Consider the following 18,630-nt stretch of genomic DNA (forward strand, 5'->3'; position numbering starts at 1 on the left):
GGGAATTGTACACATTTTATCGAAAAATGATTTTAACTATAACTTTGTAATGCCAGTTTGCATTTTTCATTCTCTGGTGAAAGAATACACGTTTGTATATGAACAGAGATCAAAAAATCTAAGACTGTCTTCAAAAAATTTAGTAGGTTTTTCCAGACTAAAAGTAACTACCCTGTGTCCAAATTTTTGAAAAAAACGTTATGCATATTTGCTAAATTTTAGATGAAATAATAGTTATAATCAGTCTAGAAATTTGTTACACTCTTCATGGTTTTATAAAAAAACGAAGCCTACAAAAATGCTACAGGTTCGGATATTTAGATATATCTAACATCGTTATCTTGAATATACTGTATTTCAAAATCAAATATTATAATTACAAAAATTACAATACAACGCAAGACTGTAAAATTTAATGAAATAATAATGGAAAAAATTATTAAGACAAATATAACATATTAAAATTGAAATAACGAGAAAAAAGAAAATGAACATTTATTTTTACTATTGTTGGATAGTGACTCAAAAAACTTACATAAAAAATAAAAAATTCGCTATTTTCTGTCACCGTTACACCGTCACTGTTACACATTAATTAAAGATATTTTCAAAGTAGAAATCTCTAGATTCTATGGTAGATATGTCCAAATATCCAAAATTCTAACATTTTCATAAACTTCGTTTTTTTACAAAACAGTGAAGAGTGTGACTAACCTTTGTTGGGTATAACTATTAGTTCATATAATCTTTAACAAATTTGCATGCTGTTTTTTTGAAAATTTGTTTACAGAGTGATTTTTTTGGTTTGCAAAAAACCTATTAAATTTTTTGAAGACGGTCTTGGGTTATTTGAACTCTGAATACATGATCTTACTCATACACAACACTGTTTCATACTCATACTTTTTCACCAGAAAATGAAAAAAAGCAAACTGGCATTACAAAGTTATAGGCTAAATCGTTTTTCGATAAAATGTGTAAAACTCCCTGTATAATAACAATAAAAAATGTGAGCAATTTTTTAATGCTCATTCCATATTCCTCTTAGTAACCTTGCTCCATATTAGAAATAGGTACAGTTTCTCATGATTCACCTTTTATGTGTTTATGAGTTTTGGTAATGTGTCTAACCTGAAAACCATTCAGTTGGGTTGAAACTATAATGTGTGCAACAGGCAAAGAAGAGTGAATCCATAATCTTTGGCACTTTTTCGTGATAGTTGAAGCCATTAGAGAAGAGTGTGGGCCTTTGATCATTAAAATTAAACGAAATATTTTAGGGACGAATAGTACCTCCAATATCTAAGATTTATTTCTTAGGTCCATCACTCGTTGACTAATTCCTTCAACTGCAAGTCGAATTTTAAACCTAACAAGCAAGTGATTAAATCGTGTCAAAGAAGGGAATTTAACTGACTGAAATAAAATAAAATGATAGTGCCTTCAGCTATAAAACAATAGGTCAGTGCAGTATGAATATGAACAACGATCATTTTAGCTATACAATTTAGAAACACAGCCGAGAGATCACTCGTTTATACCTTCCTAAAAGTCGGAGTAGTAGATTAAATCTAAAAAGAAATTCACAGGCATTATGGACATGTCGAGTATTATTAGAAAATATGTTTATCACAACTGTTTTGACTTGAAGAACGGTCATATACAAAGACGAAACCGAACAGGTGTAAACGAACAATGTCAACTTTTAAAATGGATAGATTCGTTTGATCCAACAGCCAAATACATAGTAACCGACATAGCTACGAACTAGCTAAAGTCAACTCGAGGAAAACCTAAGCTCTACTGAGTATACTTACTTCTACAAGATTACAGTTTCCGCTTGCATAAGAACTAAGTCTAATAATGAGACTTCTACGCATCGAGTAGGTTTACCCTAATGTGCTGCCTGGACACTAGAACTAGATCCTCCATTGTGCTGTCCAATTACTATAATGCTTATAATGAAAGCCGCTAAGAAAATGAATATGCAACACACCGCCACTAGAAGCATTTTGTGCAGGAAAAGAAGATATGCCCGAAGAGAGAGAAGTGAGCGTGTCCAGAAGCTTCATTTTCTTAGTACGAGTGGTGCTTTGAGGTGATGTCTCAGGTCGACAAAAGCGCTAGAAGAAGAAAGTACGACCGTACTTTGCTGGAAGTGTTCTTTGAGTCAGTCTTCGGTTGGTTTACCTCCATGTCCTGGTATAACAACAACGATTATAGTTCTCGTTAAGGATCTGCTGAAGCAAAGTTGTTTAAAAATTTTCGTGGAGTTAATGCAATTACATTTTGGTTCTGAGGAAAGGTACGACTATGTGACCAATATATCATGATATGTTATTTATGCAATCAATAGAACGATTATGCAGGTAGTTTGGATAAGTACCATATCTCTCATAAAGGCGCGCAAGACAAAAAAAATCCAGTTCTCAAATTTAAAGAAGACTTAGAGCTGGAAAAAATGGGTAAATTTCACTGAAAGACTACGGCTGTGGACACAATGGAATAATAAAACTCAGTTCAGCAGTTCATAGAACAGGGACATTTTGTAAACCTGGAAAATGATTAAGGGGAAATATAAGTGGCCAAATAGAGGCATGGGCGAAATGAAAATGAAACATTCATAGTAATTGATGGCTGACATTAACTGAATTAGTTAATGACTTTCACGTGACTAATCCATTAATCAACAGATATATTATGAATTTTGCTCAAAAACCTTTAAAATTAATCAGCCAATCCCATGACTAATCCCCGGAAGCTGAAGGAAAAACAATTAATCAAATAATTGCAGAGTTGTACCATTGATTGCTCCACGATTACTTTATGATTCTGAACTGATTGTTTCGAAATTCACGAGTTTTGTTGCCAGATTCCTTCAAAATCACTTAAACTGTTGCGTATCTTTTCAAATCAAAAAATCTTATAATTGATCAATTATTTCCCCTAGCGAACTTAATGGCAGAAATACGACTTAACTAATTAATTAGAGTTGTTTAAAAAATTGGTAAAAACCAGAAGGAGCATAAAAGAGGAACGAAAACCTAAATTCGAAGATAAAATAATGTTAAAATGCAATTTACTCAAACAGTGTTTTCTCGACAAACGAGTTCGGAAATATGTTGAATCACATATCAATCGATCCTTCCAAGACCAATTTACGTGGCATAACAATCGAATTTGAAATTCTAAAGTGCTGAGCAGAGAGATTAGGAGAGATCTTAGATCGGTTAGAAAGGAATAGATAAGGAGGGATATTATTTAAGGTGTCAATAAATTGCAGGGAGCTCAGAAATCGTTAGCGTTGTAATAAGAATAGAAAGCTGATTTCTGAAGCTTTCTGTGTAATTTTACATTTCATAGAAGGTCAAAATGTAATTGCAATAGTCTCACATTCTATGTATGGGTAGGTATTTATGAAATCGAGGTGCGTGTTATTCATTAGGAAATTTGACATTGTAATGGGTATTCCATACTGACCTTAGGTAGCTACAGTAGTCCATTTTACAAGAAAATAGAATATGCCCCAACGGTTCTGAATTAAGCTCATATCGGCCGATGCACCAATCGATTTTGCATCGTGCTTAGTCTTCCGGATGATGGTCTCCGACACTTTGTCCCACTACGATGATAATCACAATGAACACAGCTAAAAACACTAAAATGCAGCACACAGCTACGGCCACCATCTTGAAAAAGCGCTGGAGCAAGATTCGAAGCTTAAAACTGATCCCGGATGCGAAGCCTCAGCACAAAAATCTCTTTTCCAGGCCGCAGAAACAGTTAAATGCATACTTTTTTTGGGTTCTTCTCCATAATTGTGGTTCCCAATCTTTATACAAGCCGCTCCTTAAAGGGTTTGAGGTCCAAAAAGTGACTTTTATCCGCTAGTAAAGTTAACTCCTCGCTAGTTCCGGGACAATGATGTTTTCTCTTATCCTTGTGCCTGGAGAACGCTAAATCTATAGAAATTGCCATCGTAGGTTCCACATTTAAACTTCAAGTTCGCTCTTTTTTACGGATGATGATCAGTTTTCCATTTCAAAGTGGTGCTACGAAGGGTGGATAAGCGACAGAACATTCAGTTAATAAGCGCGGATGGGTGGTAAAAAACGGCAGGTGACATGTCTGTGTCGGAATGGGGAGCGAAGAACTGGAGGCCCGGTCCGATGAGACAACGTTTTGAGGCTCAAGCGCGCGCCGAACTTCGCACATGAAATATTGATTAGGAAAGGCCCCCCGGCGCCTACTATAGGGGGCACTTCGGCCGGGCCAAGAACGTGGTGACGTCACACCGTCTAGTGGAAATTTCGGTTGTAGCGACGTCCATCTGTCTGTTATGCGTAGCTTCTCAGACTCTAAGTCCCTTCGACGCGGCAACGCTGTAGGATTTGAAACGTTAAGTGATACGGTAGGAGAACGTCGGTGTCTTTTGCGGGGGCCGTAGCGCCTATTTGGGTAGCCCTTAGGGCCTTTTGTATGCCTAACAAAAGAGGTTTAATTGTGTTGAGTCATTGAACGGCAATAAGTGTGGGAGATTGCTCATCGGTAAATGTTTTACGACCTGTTTTTTTTTAAGTAGCTGTTAAAAGTACATTGTTTCGTGTCAACGTGAAGAATAGAGGATTGTGATTAGTCACAATAGTTATTAGTTAACATAACATTTTTAACATAAATTTATCTCGAAAAGGCCAATTAATCCAAACACTAGCCTCTGCGCCTCGATGATAATTTCCACAGAAACGAGAAAACATTTCAATACTGTTTCATTATTGTACAGGATGTCCCTGAAATAACTGTACAACGCGTGAACAAAAACTCCTTAACTAAAAATAGTTTTAAGCAAACTTACCTATATTCAATGTCCCCTCGTTTTACTGCTACGGGGCGCTAAAATCCTCAAATTAATATTATTTTTTCACAATGATAGTTAAAGGTTTTTATCGATTTTCACTAATTTTCGAACTAAAAGTTGCTACATAAATTGACGTATTTTGAAATATTAAAAATGGCGCGTGGTTCGTAAATAAAGGTTTGTATTTTTGTTATCCCCTGTACGAATGACTTTAATTTTTTCCTCTGCCACTAGTTGACTTTATTTTGAAACTTTTTTGTCTCTTGTCAAATTTTCATCAGGCATACAGTTTCCCCACAAAAAGATTATTTACAGTGCCTTGCAATCCATCATCGTTGTTTAGTCCAGACGAAAACATGAAAAAAATTTTAATCTAAATAGCAACCAAGTTAGTTTAATTCTTATAACAAATGTTCAAAATATTACCCGGTTTCCTGAATACATAAATAAATTCGTTTCAAAAAATTAATCTACACTTTGGGCATCACACCGGTCTTTTTTTTAATATTGCTATCACATGATGAGTTACAAGATATCTTAAATATTTTTTTTGTAGAGAAACTGTATGTCTGGCGAAAATTTTATAAGAGATAAAAAAGTTTTAAAATAAAGTCAGCTAGTGGCAGAGAAAAATTTAAAGTCATTCATACAGGAAGAACAAAAATACTAAATTTTATTTACGAACCAGGCGGCGTTTTAAAAATTTCTATGCATTAAAAAAAGATCCCGCTTACATCAAACACGCCAATTTATGTCCAAAATTTGTGAAAATCGCTAAAAGGGTTTAGCAATTATTTCGAAAAAACTATATTAATTTGAGAACATTGGCGTTCTGCAGCGACATAACGAAGCAACATTAGATATAGGTAAGTTGGTTTAAAACACCTTATTTTTGGTTAAGTAATTTTTGATCAGGCCATTGTACAATCATTTCAAGGATACCCCGTATAATTCACTCAAAACGCATACACCCCGTATAGAGCAGATTTATAATTATCCTCATTGAATAATATTCCTGAATATCAGTTTGATGTTCTGACTCTGATGTATTTCCTTTCTATATTTTCTCCCAAATTACACAAAAATAACAAGCTCGTTTCTCCAGAAATAAAAAGGTGCTTCCAGCGACAATCTTGGAAGTCAAGTAATAAAACTTTCCCAATCAAAACGACCGATTAAAATAATTTGCCGTCTGATTTGAGTTTTACAGCGTTCGACTAACTCAAATATACCCTCTCGGAAGGGTATATAATACATATAAAGGAATATAATGCAATCATTATATTTCAACTCTTTGCACTTTTCGATCACGCAATTCAATTCCCAAATCAGCTTACAAACTTGGAAAAGCAGGAGAAGTTATCAACTGGAAACAATCAACCCTCGTTGTTGGGGTAGTGAATGGAAACATTAGTCTAAAAATAGTGGGTAATCTGGGAATAAAATCGGGGGATTTGTCATTGTGTCACCGGGGTAATTAGCTGCCTCATAATCATTGGGCCCAATCAGAACTTTTATGATCTACCGACATACACCGACATGCATTTTAGCTCAAAAATACAGGACAGTCGCTTGACAAGTTCATTCAATTCGTTTTTTTTTTAAAGATCAAGATTGAAACGTTTTGGAAAATTCATACGTATTAAATCGCCATAGTTTTGTGATTAAAGGGCAATTTTTTTTGTACGTATAACCAAATTTCGGCCCCAATACCATCGCGTCTATGTACAGGGTCATTAAGCGAGAACTGAGTAGCTAGCTCCTTTTCTGAGCATCCGTATTCTTAGTGGATAAACCTGAAATAGTCTCTCTTGGTATCTATTAAAATGCCAAATTCAAAAACAAATCTCAAAAACTTTTGAATTATAAAATATGTGAGCCTCTACAAAAAATGTGTTTTTCCTGATGGAACACCTTGTAACCTTCATTATTTCAAAAGTCTTCAAACACGACTTTGAGTTTTGACCTTTGTTATTCTATATTTTCATATTATCCGATTTATTACCCCAAATTTACTTTCATATTAAATTACTTACCGATAATGAACTGAATGAAGATTGCTTGAAGACAAAAAATCGACAGTACGACTCTTTCCTTTGAGGTGTGCCGGTTATCTGAGGCCATACTGTGTCCTGAAAGAAATTAATAAAATATTTCAATAATTTTTATATTACTATGGCAAAACATATACAAATACACTTTTACGTGGCAAAATAATTCTTTTATCAGCTCATAACAACCTAAAATTTACCCAACCCACCAACCTTAATAATATTCCAGATTATTAAGTGGCGATAATAGGATTTTCTGCCTTTGACAAGTTATAATAGCAGCGAGATGGGAAGGTAAACCATTAAAGATTCAAAATGGGTTTTCGAAATCTTAAAATTAAGTTAACGCCATCGTAACGGGGAAGTAAGACTTAATTTTATTATACAAACTGAGGGATACACGTTAAAATCCATCAGATTTCAGCGAATTAAGCTGTAAGAAATTTGTTATGTATATGTATATCTTATGTATAATTCCAATGACTTTGCAGGGAGGGATTTGAAAAAACTGAAATTTTGGAAAAACATTGTGATTTTCTCCTCATTTTATTGGCGAGGTAATGATGTGTCCCACGTTAAAATTCAGTCTTGCATTTCGATGCGAATATCAAATTTAATTTCCCCATAAATAAAAATCCAAAGGGGAAAGATCTGGTAAACGTACCGGTCAATGTATGTCTCGATTCTCTCGAAACACTCTACCGAGAAATATTTCAGATAAACAATCAAGCAAAGCACTATCTTATTGAAACAAAACGTTATTTAAGCGGTTTATTAATTATTTTATTTATTTAGATAGGTTATTTAGGGCAGGTGAACTCTGCCTAGAATAGGATTATTAGTGAATCGCGAAGTGCAAGATATTTCAAAAGGATTAATCCATCAAACGAGTCAAATTAATACGATCGCTTCGTTAGTTAATATTGACGCATATGTCTATAATGCCAGTCAGGATAGTTGAAAGGCTAAATTGCACCGGACACAAACCACATTCTCCGTTTGCTCAGTCAATCAAACAATTATTATCGGACTGAAAGCTTGGTAACAATAGGCATTCAAACATCGATTTGTCGAATGTTTCCCCTTCAAACCATCCACATAATTTACTCATTAATTTGCGTTATCGAATGCTAGACGCAACTTGTTAGAGTTAGGTCGACATGGAGGGATATTTTTATCTTTGTTCATCATCAGAAACAGCAATTTCCTCTCGTCAGCCTACACAACATTCCGTGCTATACAATTTATCTTGTCGGAAAAAGGTCCGGTCCGATGGGGAACTAATGGCGTAGGAAACGGCTTGTTCAAATATTTGATTGGCTCCGGTTCTGTTTTAAAAGAGCTTGGGGGACATTGTTACACAAAAGTTTTAAACGCAAGAATACCGTTATTATATCAGAGCACTCTTTAGCGTGATGGAGGCCACGAGTTTGTGTAACATACAGTGCGTCCGACACAAAAATTTAATTTTAATTGAGATTTCCAAGATTTTTTTTTTCAAATTTTCTGGAGGATTATGGTTTACGAAGAGTAACATCTTAAATTTGGGAATATTTAAGAAAACCGTTTTAGGAATGTCAATTAAACTATTGTTATTATTTGTTTATTTCAACACCCTGTATAGGAGTAATAAAGCACTTTTCAAGCGATTCCTCTAAGATCAGCGCCCCTTAGTTTGAGGACTTCTACTATCGTTCGAAGTTTGTCTTAAGTTTTAATACCGTTAAATCGCGGGAATCTTCTTATGCAGGTTCTGAAGGTTTAGTGAAATCGCAATCAATCGATGTTAGGAAGTGGCTTCGCAAAATTGTCACTCACTCGAAAATAAACAGCGAACAAAAGAAAACGTCTGCAAAACGTAATATACTCACCACCGAAACTTTTCCACTTAACAATTTTAAGCTTGACAAGAAATATATGAGGAAACTTGCTTCCTAGTTAAGTTCTTTAAGGAAACTTCTTGTCGCTCCCACAAGCCAACTCTGGATGTAACGCGAACTCCCTTCGAAATTTAGATTAAAATGCGAGAAGCGCTGAGAGCAAGGGGAGCAAATAAACTAAGTGACATTCTAATAAGGTTAAATTATGGAATTCTCTTTTTAGTTATTCGCAAGTCATTACGGGCAGGTCTTATCTTAGCTTCCAGTCAACTTGGCTATTAAAACGTCACGATTTCTAATCTGAATAATTAACTGAGACCATAAATTTGCGTGCATACATTACATCCCCAAACATATCTATCAAGATCCCCGAAACCGGATATTTGCGAGCAGCGCCCATATAGCGCCATCTATTATCCGGTGCGAAGGTTTTTAGAAAGCGTTATCCCCTTATCGGTAACGAGTTGGTGTCGCGACGCCCAGAACGAACAGAATAAACCGATTTCCGATAATAGGGGGCGTCTTGCGTCCGCCGACGTCGGCTAGAGGGCGTCCGCGGCGCTACTCTAAAATTTATGAGTTTGTAGAGGGGCCTTCTTGGAGTTGAGTTATTATCGTTTAGGGAATCAAGATGGTTGCAACGTGATGTGTGGAGGTTTAGGTTTGATGTATTACGTTTAGAGACCAGTTCTTCGCTCCCGCAAAATGCTATTTTCCAACGAATTGGTTACACAAAATTCGTTCGATTCCCCAGCTAATCCTGCCGCAAACCGAAAGAAAATCCCCAGTTCTCACAATCAAAACCGGTGACGCAAAAATCTGGTTTTAATTAAAAATCCGGCATCTGTTAATATCCGGTTACGTATTCCGAGTCCGCTAGTAATATGACAAGAATCCATTAATCGTTGCTGTGGGATAAATTTGAATAACAAGATATGAATCCCGGGTATAATTCAAAACTTGAAAAAAATTGCCGTCGCGGATGAAGGCCTTTTAAAAAACGAAAAACCATTTTTCTCCCGCCTCTGTCGGGAAAAGCTAAAGTAAACTCTTTGCCGCATTTTAATTTCTTTTAGTTTGCCTCAATTATGCAGATGATATGTATGAGGAGAGACGGGAAACGATAATTTTATGGAACATATTCGCCTGAAAATTGATGACCTCTTAAGGCGCCTTTTCCATACATTTTTCAGGCGGGTCCTTTTTAAGTACCTGGGGAAACAGGTAAAATTTGGAAATTTCTAACCTAGATGGCTCGTACCTGTCCAGAGTCCAGACGATAGGGTTAGGTGTCAAGACCTTGAAGGCTAATTAAAGAATCACCTGACACGGTAATGCCATTAAGAATTTTTTTGCTCGGGATTGTCGATTTCATGGTTCAATGTTAATACAGGGTGTTTTTTGGATGTGCCCATTGGTGTTATCTGTCAAGCAGTGCAAGTTACAAAGTCAGTTAAGTGAGATAAAAGCTCCTTGTGGAGTTCATTAATGACGCTGTGCAGTGTTCTTAGAGCAGGGCCAAAACAGATCATTGGAGGCTCAGTGATTCACGTTGGAAAACGTGAATTTTAAGGGCTCTCCAGTGAGCCAAAAGCATTACCAGATGACCAGAAATTTACAAATTTTCTAGTGCATATTGTCAGCACGGTAGTACGACACTTCATTTGTCGCGATATCGATCGAGGTTCGGAGATCAGTTGTAGTCCTTGAGACATTTAAGAAAAATACAATGTGACACGAAATCATTGAATTGTGCAACAGTATTAGGAAATATTGATCAAAATTTGTTAAGTTAGTGAGGATACTAACTGACTAGGTCACTGTGATAGTAGTATTCACAGTCCCCATGAAATAAAACTACTGCGTCCACGACCTATTTGAATTCATTAAGAATATAATATATGTTCAACCGAAGTTGATTTTTATGTAGGATTTGATTATTTGATAGCCTTTTAGGCCCATTAACTGATTTAGCAGGTAAACTGATACTCCTACGAAACATAAATCTGTGGAGCTGACAATGACTGAACGTTGACAAACGGACATCATTTTCTTAACAGATGATTAAAGTATTATAATTTGGACTCAGATCCTTCAGAGGAAGATTTGACTCCAAAAATGGACGTAAAACATTAATGCAAAAAATCGACCTTGATTGAAAAAACTAACTAAAGTAAATTTTCGAAATTAATACCAAAATTAATAGAAAACAAAGAAAAACAGATTGTTTCATAACAATGTTGGATAACAAATCTATTTCACAATACCATTATAAAACTTAATTTGGTATCGGCGCCTATGACCTCGATTCGAGCCACTGTACTTTTCACGTTCAACTCGGAAATTACAGCTCGATCGTCATTTTTAACTTTTTACCAGAGATCTACGATACAACGCGGAAACGGATATTCAATTGTTTTGAATCATCATAGTGTTCCAGAGCCACCTTCGGCAAAAATCCCAAAATAACCGAGTGTGTAGAGACAATACACAAAACTACATTTATTTGTGAAATATGGCGGGTTAGGTATGACAACATGATACATCGCGTTAAAGGAAGGTTAACTTCTGTTTTTGTATTCTGGTTCAAATTTGTGCTTTTTGCAAGTTCAAATCAAAAGATGAGATCTCCAAACTAATATTAACGAGATTGAATGGAGCAAATCCATTTTATGGCGAGCCTCAAAACCAGATGAATCAGTAATACATTATTACGTAATACTATCAGGTTTCAATAGCAGAAAGTTGCGGAATTGAGTATTAATTTTCTCTCTCCTACTTTAGTGCTTTCTCCTAAATGTTTTTACGCTTTCCTTACGAAGAGTTTTTTGGCGGATTCGGACACCCGTACCAACGTTATAACCGACCTTTGCCGCACTGAGTGCGCATCGGTGCGAATGTCCGTATTCGCCATAAGTCAAGCATGTTCCGTCGGTCTGTGCTAACATTTCGATGGCATAAGAAATGTAACTAAGAGAGTGTATGATTAGGAAGAGTTAAACTGTGCTTGACAGGCATTATCAACCTGGAAGCTCCTCAAGTACATGGGCCAATCTACTTAAAATCAGAGATTAAAAGGCTAAACACAAGAACAACCCAGAGTTTTTCCATTTGAAAATTGGAAAGCAAATCGACTGCAGACGACCAATGCAATCGACGTCACGGTCCGAGGCGTGGCCTTTCCTCGAGGAGCGTCGTCGTCGTCGCTCCTTCAGGGTCATCAGCCTCCGAGGCGCGTTCCAATTTCGCGCCCTAAAACTGCGAAAACGCCTTTCATCCCCCGATGCTGAATAAAGTCAATCTCTTTGAGCAAGGACCATTTTAGCCATTTCAGTATGTCTATTCCTCATAAAATCGCCTAGTTGGTGGCGGTGGAAAAGATGATTATGTGGGTGGAAAGATTTGGGGAGATTTTAGAGATGGATCATCATATAGGGTGCCTCGAGCTGAAATCACGTATTTTACGTTGAAACGAAAGCCGAGGCAGAGATAATGACGTTTTTTAAAAATTTTGGTTTCTTCAAGTCCCTCTGAGAGCCATTGGAATTTTTCGAATTTCGAAACGGCACATCTTTGACCTCCAAAGTGTGCAACTTTGCCCCAATTTAAGCGATCTCGTGTTCTTTGTGATTACCGAGATTGCAGATTAAGAGATTAACAGGGATACGGAAAGGGACACGCAGTATAGTTTAAATAAAATAAAACATAAATTAGACGGGAACTAAGGATTTCCGCATCAACAACGCTGACGAACAACGTGATGTTTAATACATCGAAGCATAGTAATTTCAATACGCATAAAGTGATCGAATCTGTCTGGTCCAATCGAATGATTTACGTCAGCGAGGTGATATCCAATTAATAAAATACGTTTATTTGGATCCAGATAGCCACTCGTTCTGGAAATCTAATTACATTCCCTTGACATGTAGTGATTCGTCCTGTTATTTACTTGAAGTGGAAGCCACATAGAGTTTGATTTTTCATATATTGTTGACGGTCGATAAATGCAGTGGTCAGTTTGTTTTGGACTGACTGGAAATGGAAGCTCGGTTTGGTTTCAAATTGGGGGTTCAAGTCAGGTCCGGAACGTTTTGCAGCATCAACAGCGCCCTTTATTCATTACAGCAAAAATGTCGTCGGATCCCGATTTGTGGTCTCAAAAACTCCCCAACACGAGATTTTGTTCAGTTACATTCCGTCATTACAAAAAAAAAATTATAAAACGTAGAGGAAAATTCCCGTTTGACGTCCTGCATTTCGGAAACTGTTGGACTAATTCGTTGTATTTCGTTTCTAGGCATCTGTGGTAGAGATTTTGTTTTGTCTATCTCGAAGAAGTCCTCTAGAATTGAACCCTTTATTATTGCAAACAGGAAATTCTATCGTCCACCTTGGCTTAAACTTAAAAGAATTTGCAAGAGCCCGAGGAATAATTATCACAGCCCCAAGCGCAGAATTATACCTGAAATTTATACCGTATGGCTGTAAGTTCCTCACCTGTTTTTAACAAATCATTATTTTGAAAAAATTAAAAATCAGCATTAAATAGGAGAAAAATGCTATCTTTTGACGTTTGCTTATTTTTTTAAATGTTGCTTACGTCACAGGTAGCACAAAATGGCCGATTTTTAAAAATTTAAACATGAGTCAAATGACACCCTATATTAAAAGTCTTTCAAAATCTGTCTATTAGTTTCTGCGAAAAACTGCTATAAATTTGGCAAAAAATGCAATACAAACTCGGCTAAATAGTACATAGATAATGAAAATACTTGTTTATTGATAGGAAACTGTTTTGTTATCGATTTTATGCTCACAGTTTTTGGTTAAAAAAAAGATAAAATAAATAAAAATAATCAAAGACTGTAAGCACAAAATCGATAACAAACCAATTTCCTATAAAAAAAAAGTTTTTTCATTGTTTACGTAGTATTTAATTGAGTTTGATTGCATTTTTTACCAAAATTATAGGTGTTTTGCTCAAAAACGAATCGACAGGTTTTGGATTGCAATACACCATTGAATACAATTTTGAAAGGTTTTTAAATTGAGGGGCCGCCTGACTTGAGTTTCAATTTAAAAAAATCAGCCATTTTGCGCTACCGGGGACGTAAGTAAAACTAAAAAAAAACAAACGAACATCAAAAGATAGTATTTTTTTGTCCTATCTAATGCCGCTTTTGAATTTTTTTTTAAATAATAATTTGTTAAAAAGTTTAGGGAAGGGATACAATTTAAAGCGGCACAGTATTGTTCGTCTCACGTTTACTCACTCGCAACAGGGTTTCATATAAACGAAAGTGCAAAAACCTCCCTGATAGATTTCGTGGTAGTATGCAGACTGCGTCGCTGTTTCGCGTCTCTGTGGAAGGTTTCAGCTAAACTTAAGTTTATATTATTATTCATATGCGTGGATTGTTAGGTGATCTGTCTTGTTCTCAATTCTAATGTTGCTGCCATTAAACGCACGTCCCCACGAAAAGAGGTTAAAGCTCACCAGCGATGAATAGTGTAGATTTCCAGAGTGACAAATTCCCTTGCAGAACAATATTAGCCCAAAATCCATTTCGTCATGTAGCGGTTGCTCTCCCATCTTTCCTTTAAACATACATATATTCCGCCATTTGCTAAGTCTGATAGAAGCTCATCAATCTAGCCTCTAGGCAATTTATGTGTTTATGATGTGCTCACGTTAAGCGCTGAGAAAACGGTTAGCTTTCTTGCACCGATATAATTTATGGTTTTCCTCAGCTATTTCCGTCCCGTGTCGGGCCTGATTCACTCAGCTCTCACAAATTGGACTCGAAAAAGTTCCCGTGTAACACTTTGAAACTGAAAACTAATAAAAAATTCAATAGCAGCCCGACAAGGTGTCGACAGAGCGTAGTTTGATGGCCCGCCTTATATTTTAACTATCAATCACATCCTCAAGTGAGAAGGCTGCCGAGCTCTGAAAATGCACTTTTAAAGGCCATTGTGGACTGTGACGTTGAAAAATGCCCCGGAAAGGCCTGATCCGGAAGACGCTTTGACGATTTATTTGACGAAAAATTCTGTCGATTTTTGATGGAGAGTATTTTACGTAAATACCAATTTACAAGCTGCTGCAACCATCAGGAACAGTCAAAGGAGAATTAAACTCGCAGTCAGGAAAATAACCTGGACAATCGGTCACAATATCTTCCAACAAGCTTAATTCGTTAATTGTTTCATTAATCAATTTTTTTAAACAAATTTTTAAACACAACAATGCAATTCAAATTATTAAAATAATTTTGAATGCATTAATTTAAAATTAAAGAGATTTTAAGATTAATAAAATTTGATTCATTAATAACTGTAAACACATTTTCTACTAACCGCAGCATGTTAAAATATTTATAATACCATTAAATTTATTGCAACCCTAAATTAGCAGTAACAAGGACATTCGTTGCGATACTAAATAGTTTAAAAGCTGCGTGAAGTGTGCCAACTCTAATCGAGGTTTAAATAAATTCATTTTTCCATAGCTTCTATCCTTAGGACGGATTGTTCTTTGATCTCCGACCCTTTGATCGCATACCTGCAATTCGAATTGACTGTGGTCATATCTGCTCCAACAAAGAACTATAAATAAAGAATTTAGGCACTGCAAAATGGCCGTGTTCTAGTCGATAGAGCCATTAAACCATTCGCATATTTGCCAAATTTTATTACGAATAAACACATTTCAGTGTAACACGGGGGCTATACTGGGTGTCCGTTTATGGAACTCAACCATTGAGATTTTGGTGAGCATAAAAGAAGCAAATAAGTAAGTAAAATTATAAAAAGTGCTCGAAGCGTTCACTTTCCACTTCCAAGCACGGGTCTATGCTTCTTTTTAAATTCTGCATTGGTTTTAAAACATCCCCTCTTCTTATCTTGGTCCTTAAAGTTGTAATGATCTTCCCTCGCAGCTGATTAACTTTGGTGGGTTCAAATTTATAAGTGAGGTCCACATAAGGTGTAGTTCCTCATAAATAGTGGTCTAATGAGGCAAGATCTGGTGAACGTGACGGCCAACGTAGGCAAAGTCCTCATGGTTGAGCTCCAGAAGCGGACACCCTGTATAGTTCGATACTTGAAATACTCGAAAACCTAAATTAAATTAGCCCTTACTGTTTCCATTGTCTCTACATTAGCCAAACGAACTCCAACATAAATAATTGTAAAGACCACGCATGAAATTACATAATAGAGAGCTATATGCATTTATTTATTTGTTGATTAATCTAGCGTGAGTGGTGATTTTAGAACCTATAAATTTAGTTAGATCCTAATAATTAATTGTGCCCCCGAAACAGTCAACTCACAGATAGAGCTGTGAAAATTTGCAACTAAATAGGATTTATGGTTCAATATTATGTTAGTGTTGTAATGGATCGGGGTAGTTTACATGATAGTTTGCTGCAGGGGCATATCTAGAGGGGGTCTTCGAAATTGAAAATAAATTAACCATAAAAAAAGAATGAAATATAAATTTATTTACAGGCATTCAGAGAGGGCCAAGGTAGGCACTACAAAGAATTAAGCTGCATCTCAGCGACGAAGCGTCTTTGTAACCCTGCTATGTTCATATGAACGTTTTCCCACAGTTTTTGACCTAGAACGTCGTTAAAATTTTTACACTCATTTCGGGACACCCAGTAAGCAACTGGTCAACGGGCTCGTAGAAAATACGTTTGCAGCAAACACCTCGTGCGAAAAGTGTCTTCGCGTTGCGGCGTGCGGATAAGTGCCTCTTCCCGCACTTTTTCGGCGAACGACTATTTTTTCTAAGTGAAAAAACGTTTTATAACTCTCTGAGGCTTTAAACGGGCTCATCAGTTTGCAATCGCCATATACACGATGGCGAATGGCGATGGGTTCGTCTTGAGCGAGAAATATCGATGTTTCGGTCATGTGGGCCACACCTCGATTGTTCGATGTAATGTGGAACAAAGGCAAAGATAAATATTCTTCGAGGGAGACTTGCGAATCCTTTGACAGCCCCCGAATGCCGAATGCGAACGCTTTATTACGCGAATTATTCACCGATTCACAAAAGGGCCTTTTTTAGTTCTATTTGCCCTTTTTATTGGAGTTTATAAAGCGGATTTCGTCGAAGATTTGTATTTGGGGATTAATATTGTGTGAGAGAGGACACGATCGCAGTCCCATTGAAGTCTAGTTATTTAATTGGCTTCTGAGAGTATTGTTCGAAAATGGATTTCCTCGTTATATCTTAATAAACCAACGTCGGTCCTCTTCGATCATTCATCTAGATGGTGATTAGGGCATTGTCAGAAAGTAATTAATGTTTAATAACGTAAATTGGCAAGTAAAGCAAGAGCTTTGCGAACTCTTCTTGCAATTATCCAAGTTCTTAATTAAGAAAACAAAAATTCCTCATAAATAATATTCCCTCCCAGTGAATGAACACTATTATTGTCCCGACAACGGAATTAAAACAATAGACCGAGCAACAATGGCCCCGAATCTGTATTCTTTTATTGTAATTTTGTATTTTAACCGAAGCACAACTTTATAAACTCAAATTCGTTTTTCCTGGACTTTAGTAAACTCCGCAATTTAAATTGGACAGTTTTAAGTTCGGGAATTAAGAAAACTCCCCCGAGAAGAGACAATGGTTGTTGACGTTTTCATTAAATCTAAATCGTTTTGAATGAGAGAGGAATCTTTAAATCTAGTCCGAAATTGATAGATCTCCTTCTGGAAAAAAACGCCCGAATTAGCTTATAAGATTGATCGTGTGTCCGTCTGAAGGGATTCATTAATTCGTTTTTTAAAACAACAAAGGCCGTAAAAGGGATTTTTATTGCGCAGCGTCGGAGTTACGGTGTTGTGAAATTACCAATCAAAACAGAAAATATGGTTTCGAGTTTAATGACTGTTTCATTTACTTTCAGTTTTCTCTCCTAAAACTAAATTGCTGAACAAAATTATCGCGCCACTAAAAATATGCCACAACTTTCACGTTAAATTCAAAACGTTGACGTTACATTTAAAACGTTGACGTTAAATTTAAAATGTTGACGTTAAACTAAAAACGTTAACAACTTCTAAATCTGCTGTCCGATTTTGATGTTTTTTTTATTTGTACTACTTATCATAAAAATTGCAACACCCAGAATTAATGCATGAAATTTACACAGAAAGCGTTAGAACCAACAGTTATACCACACATTCAACGTATCAGAAACGTGCTTTTTCAGCAGGGCAATGCACGGCCACATATTGTTGGTAGAACTTTGGCTCATCTATAACGTCACAATGTTAATGAGCTGTCTTGGCCTCCACGCTCCCCTGATCTTTCTCCTATAAAACACGTATGGAACACGACAGGAAGAAGAGTTACTACACTGGAGAACCCATGACGTACTTTAGAAGAGTTACGAAATGCAGTTCAAGTTGCCTGGGATACGCTACCTCAAGAAGAAATCGACCATTTGCTTAGAAGCATGACCAGACGAGTTTCTGAGAGTATAAATTCACAAAGTGGTTATACGCATTATTCGAATTTTAAAGATTTCCTGGACTTCGGTTCACTAGCAAGTTAAATCATTTATTTTGTATAAAGTTTCATTAAAATACGCGAATTATTTCCAGGTGTTACAATTTTTATGATAAGTAGTATAATTGTAGGTCCAATCCTCATGAATCACATCCATTCCAACGTTTTTAGTCGCATACTACCATCATTGCATACTGGGTGAATCAAACTAACTGAATTTTTTTGCATGATTTCGGTAACATTCCGTGTTTCAGTTCACTTCGATATCTCCGATAATCCGAAATTACCCGTTCCTGAGCAGAG

At 36.3% G+C, this 18,630-nt stretch overlaps 1 protein-coding gene across 3 annotated transcripts in view; it reads right to left on the minus strand.

The window, feature by feature from the left end:
• LOC136415640 (cubilin) overlaps positions 1–18,630 on the minus strand; it is a 62,199-nt gene that overhangs the window by 30,702 nt on the left and 12,867 nt on the right. For all 3 annotated transcript variants that reach the window (XM_066400333.1, XM_066400323.1, XM_066400342.1), the window contains one exon: positions 6,892–6,987. In XM_066400333.1, coding sequence (XP_066256430.1) covers positions 6,892–6,979 — 88 coding nt within the window. In that variant the 5' untranslated portion in view covers positions 6,980–6,987. The remainder of the gene's footprint in view (positions 1–6,891; positions 6,988–18,630) is intronic.

The sequence above is a fragment of the Euwallacea similis genome, chromosome 2, assembly GCF_039881205.1.
Source record: "Euwallacea similis isolate ESF13 chromosome 2, ESF131.1, whole genome shotgun sequence".
Taxonomy (NCBI): Eukaryota; Metazoa; Arthropoda; class Insecta; order Coleoptera; family Curculionidae; genus Euwallacea; species Euwallacea similis.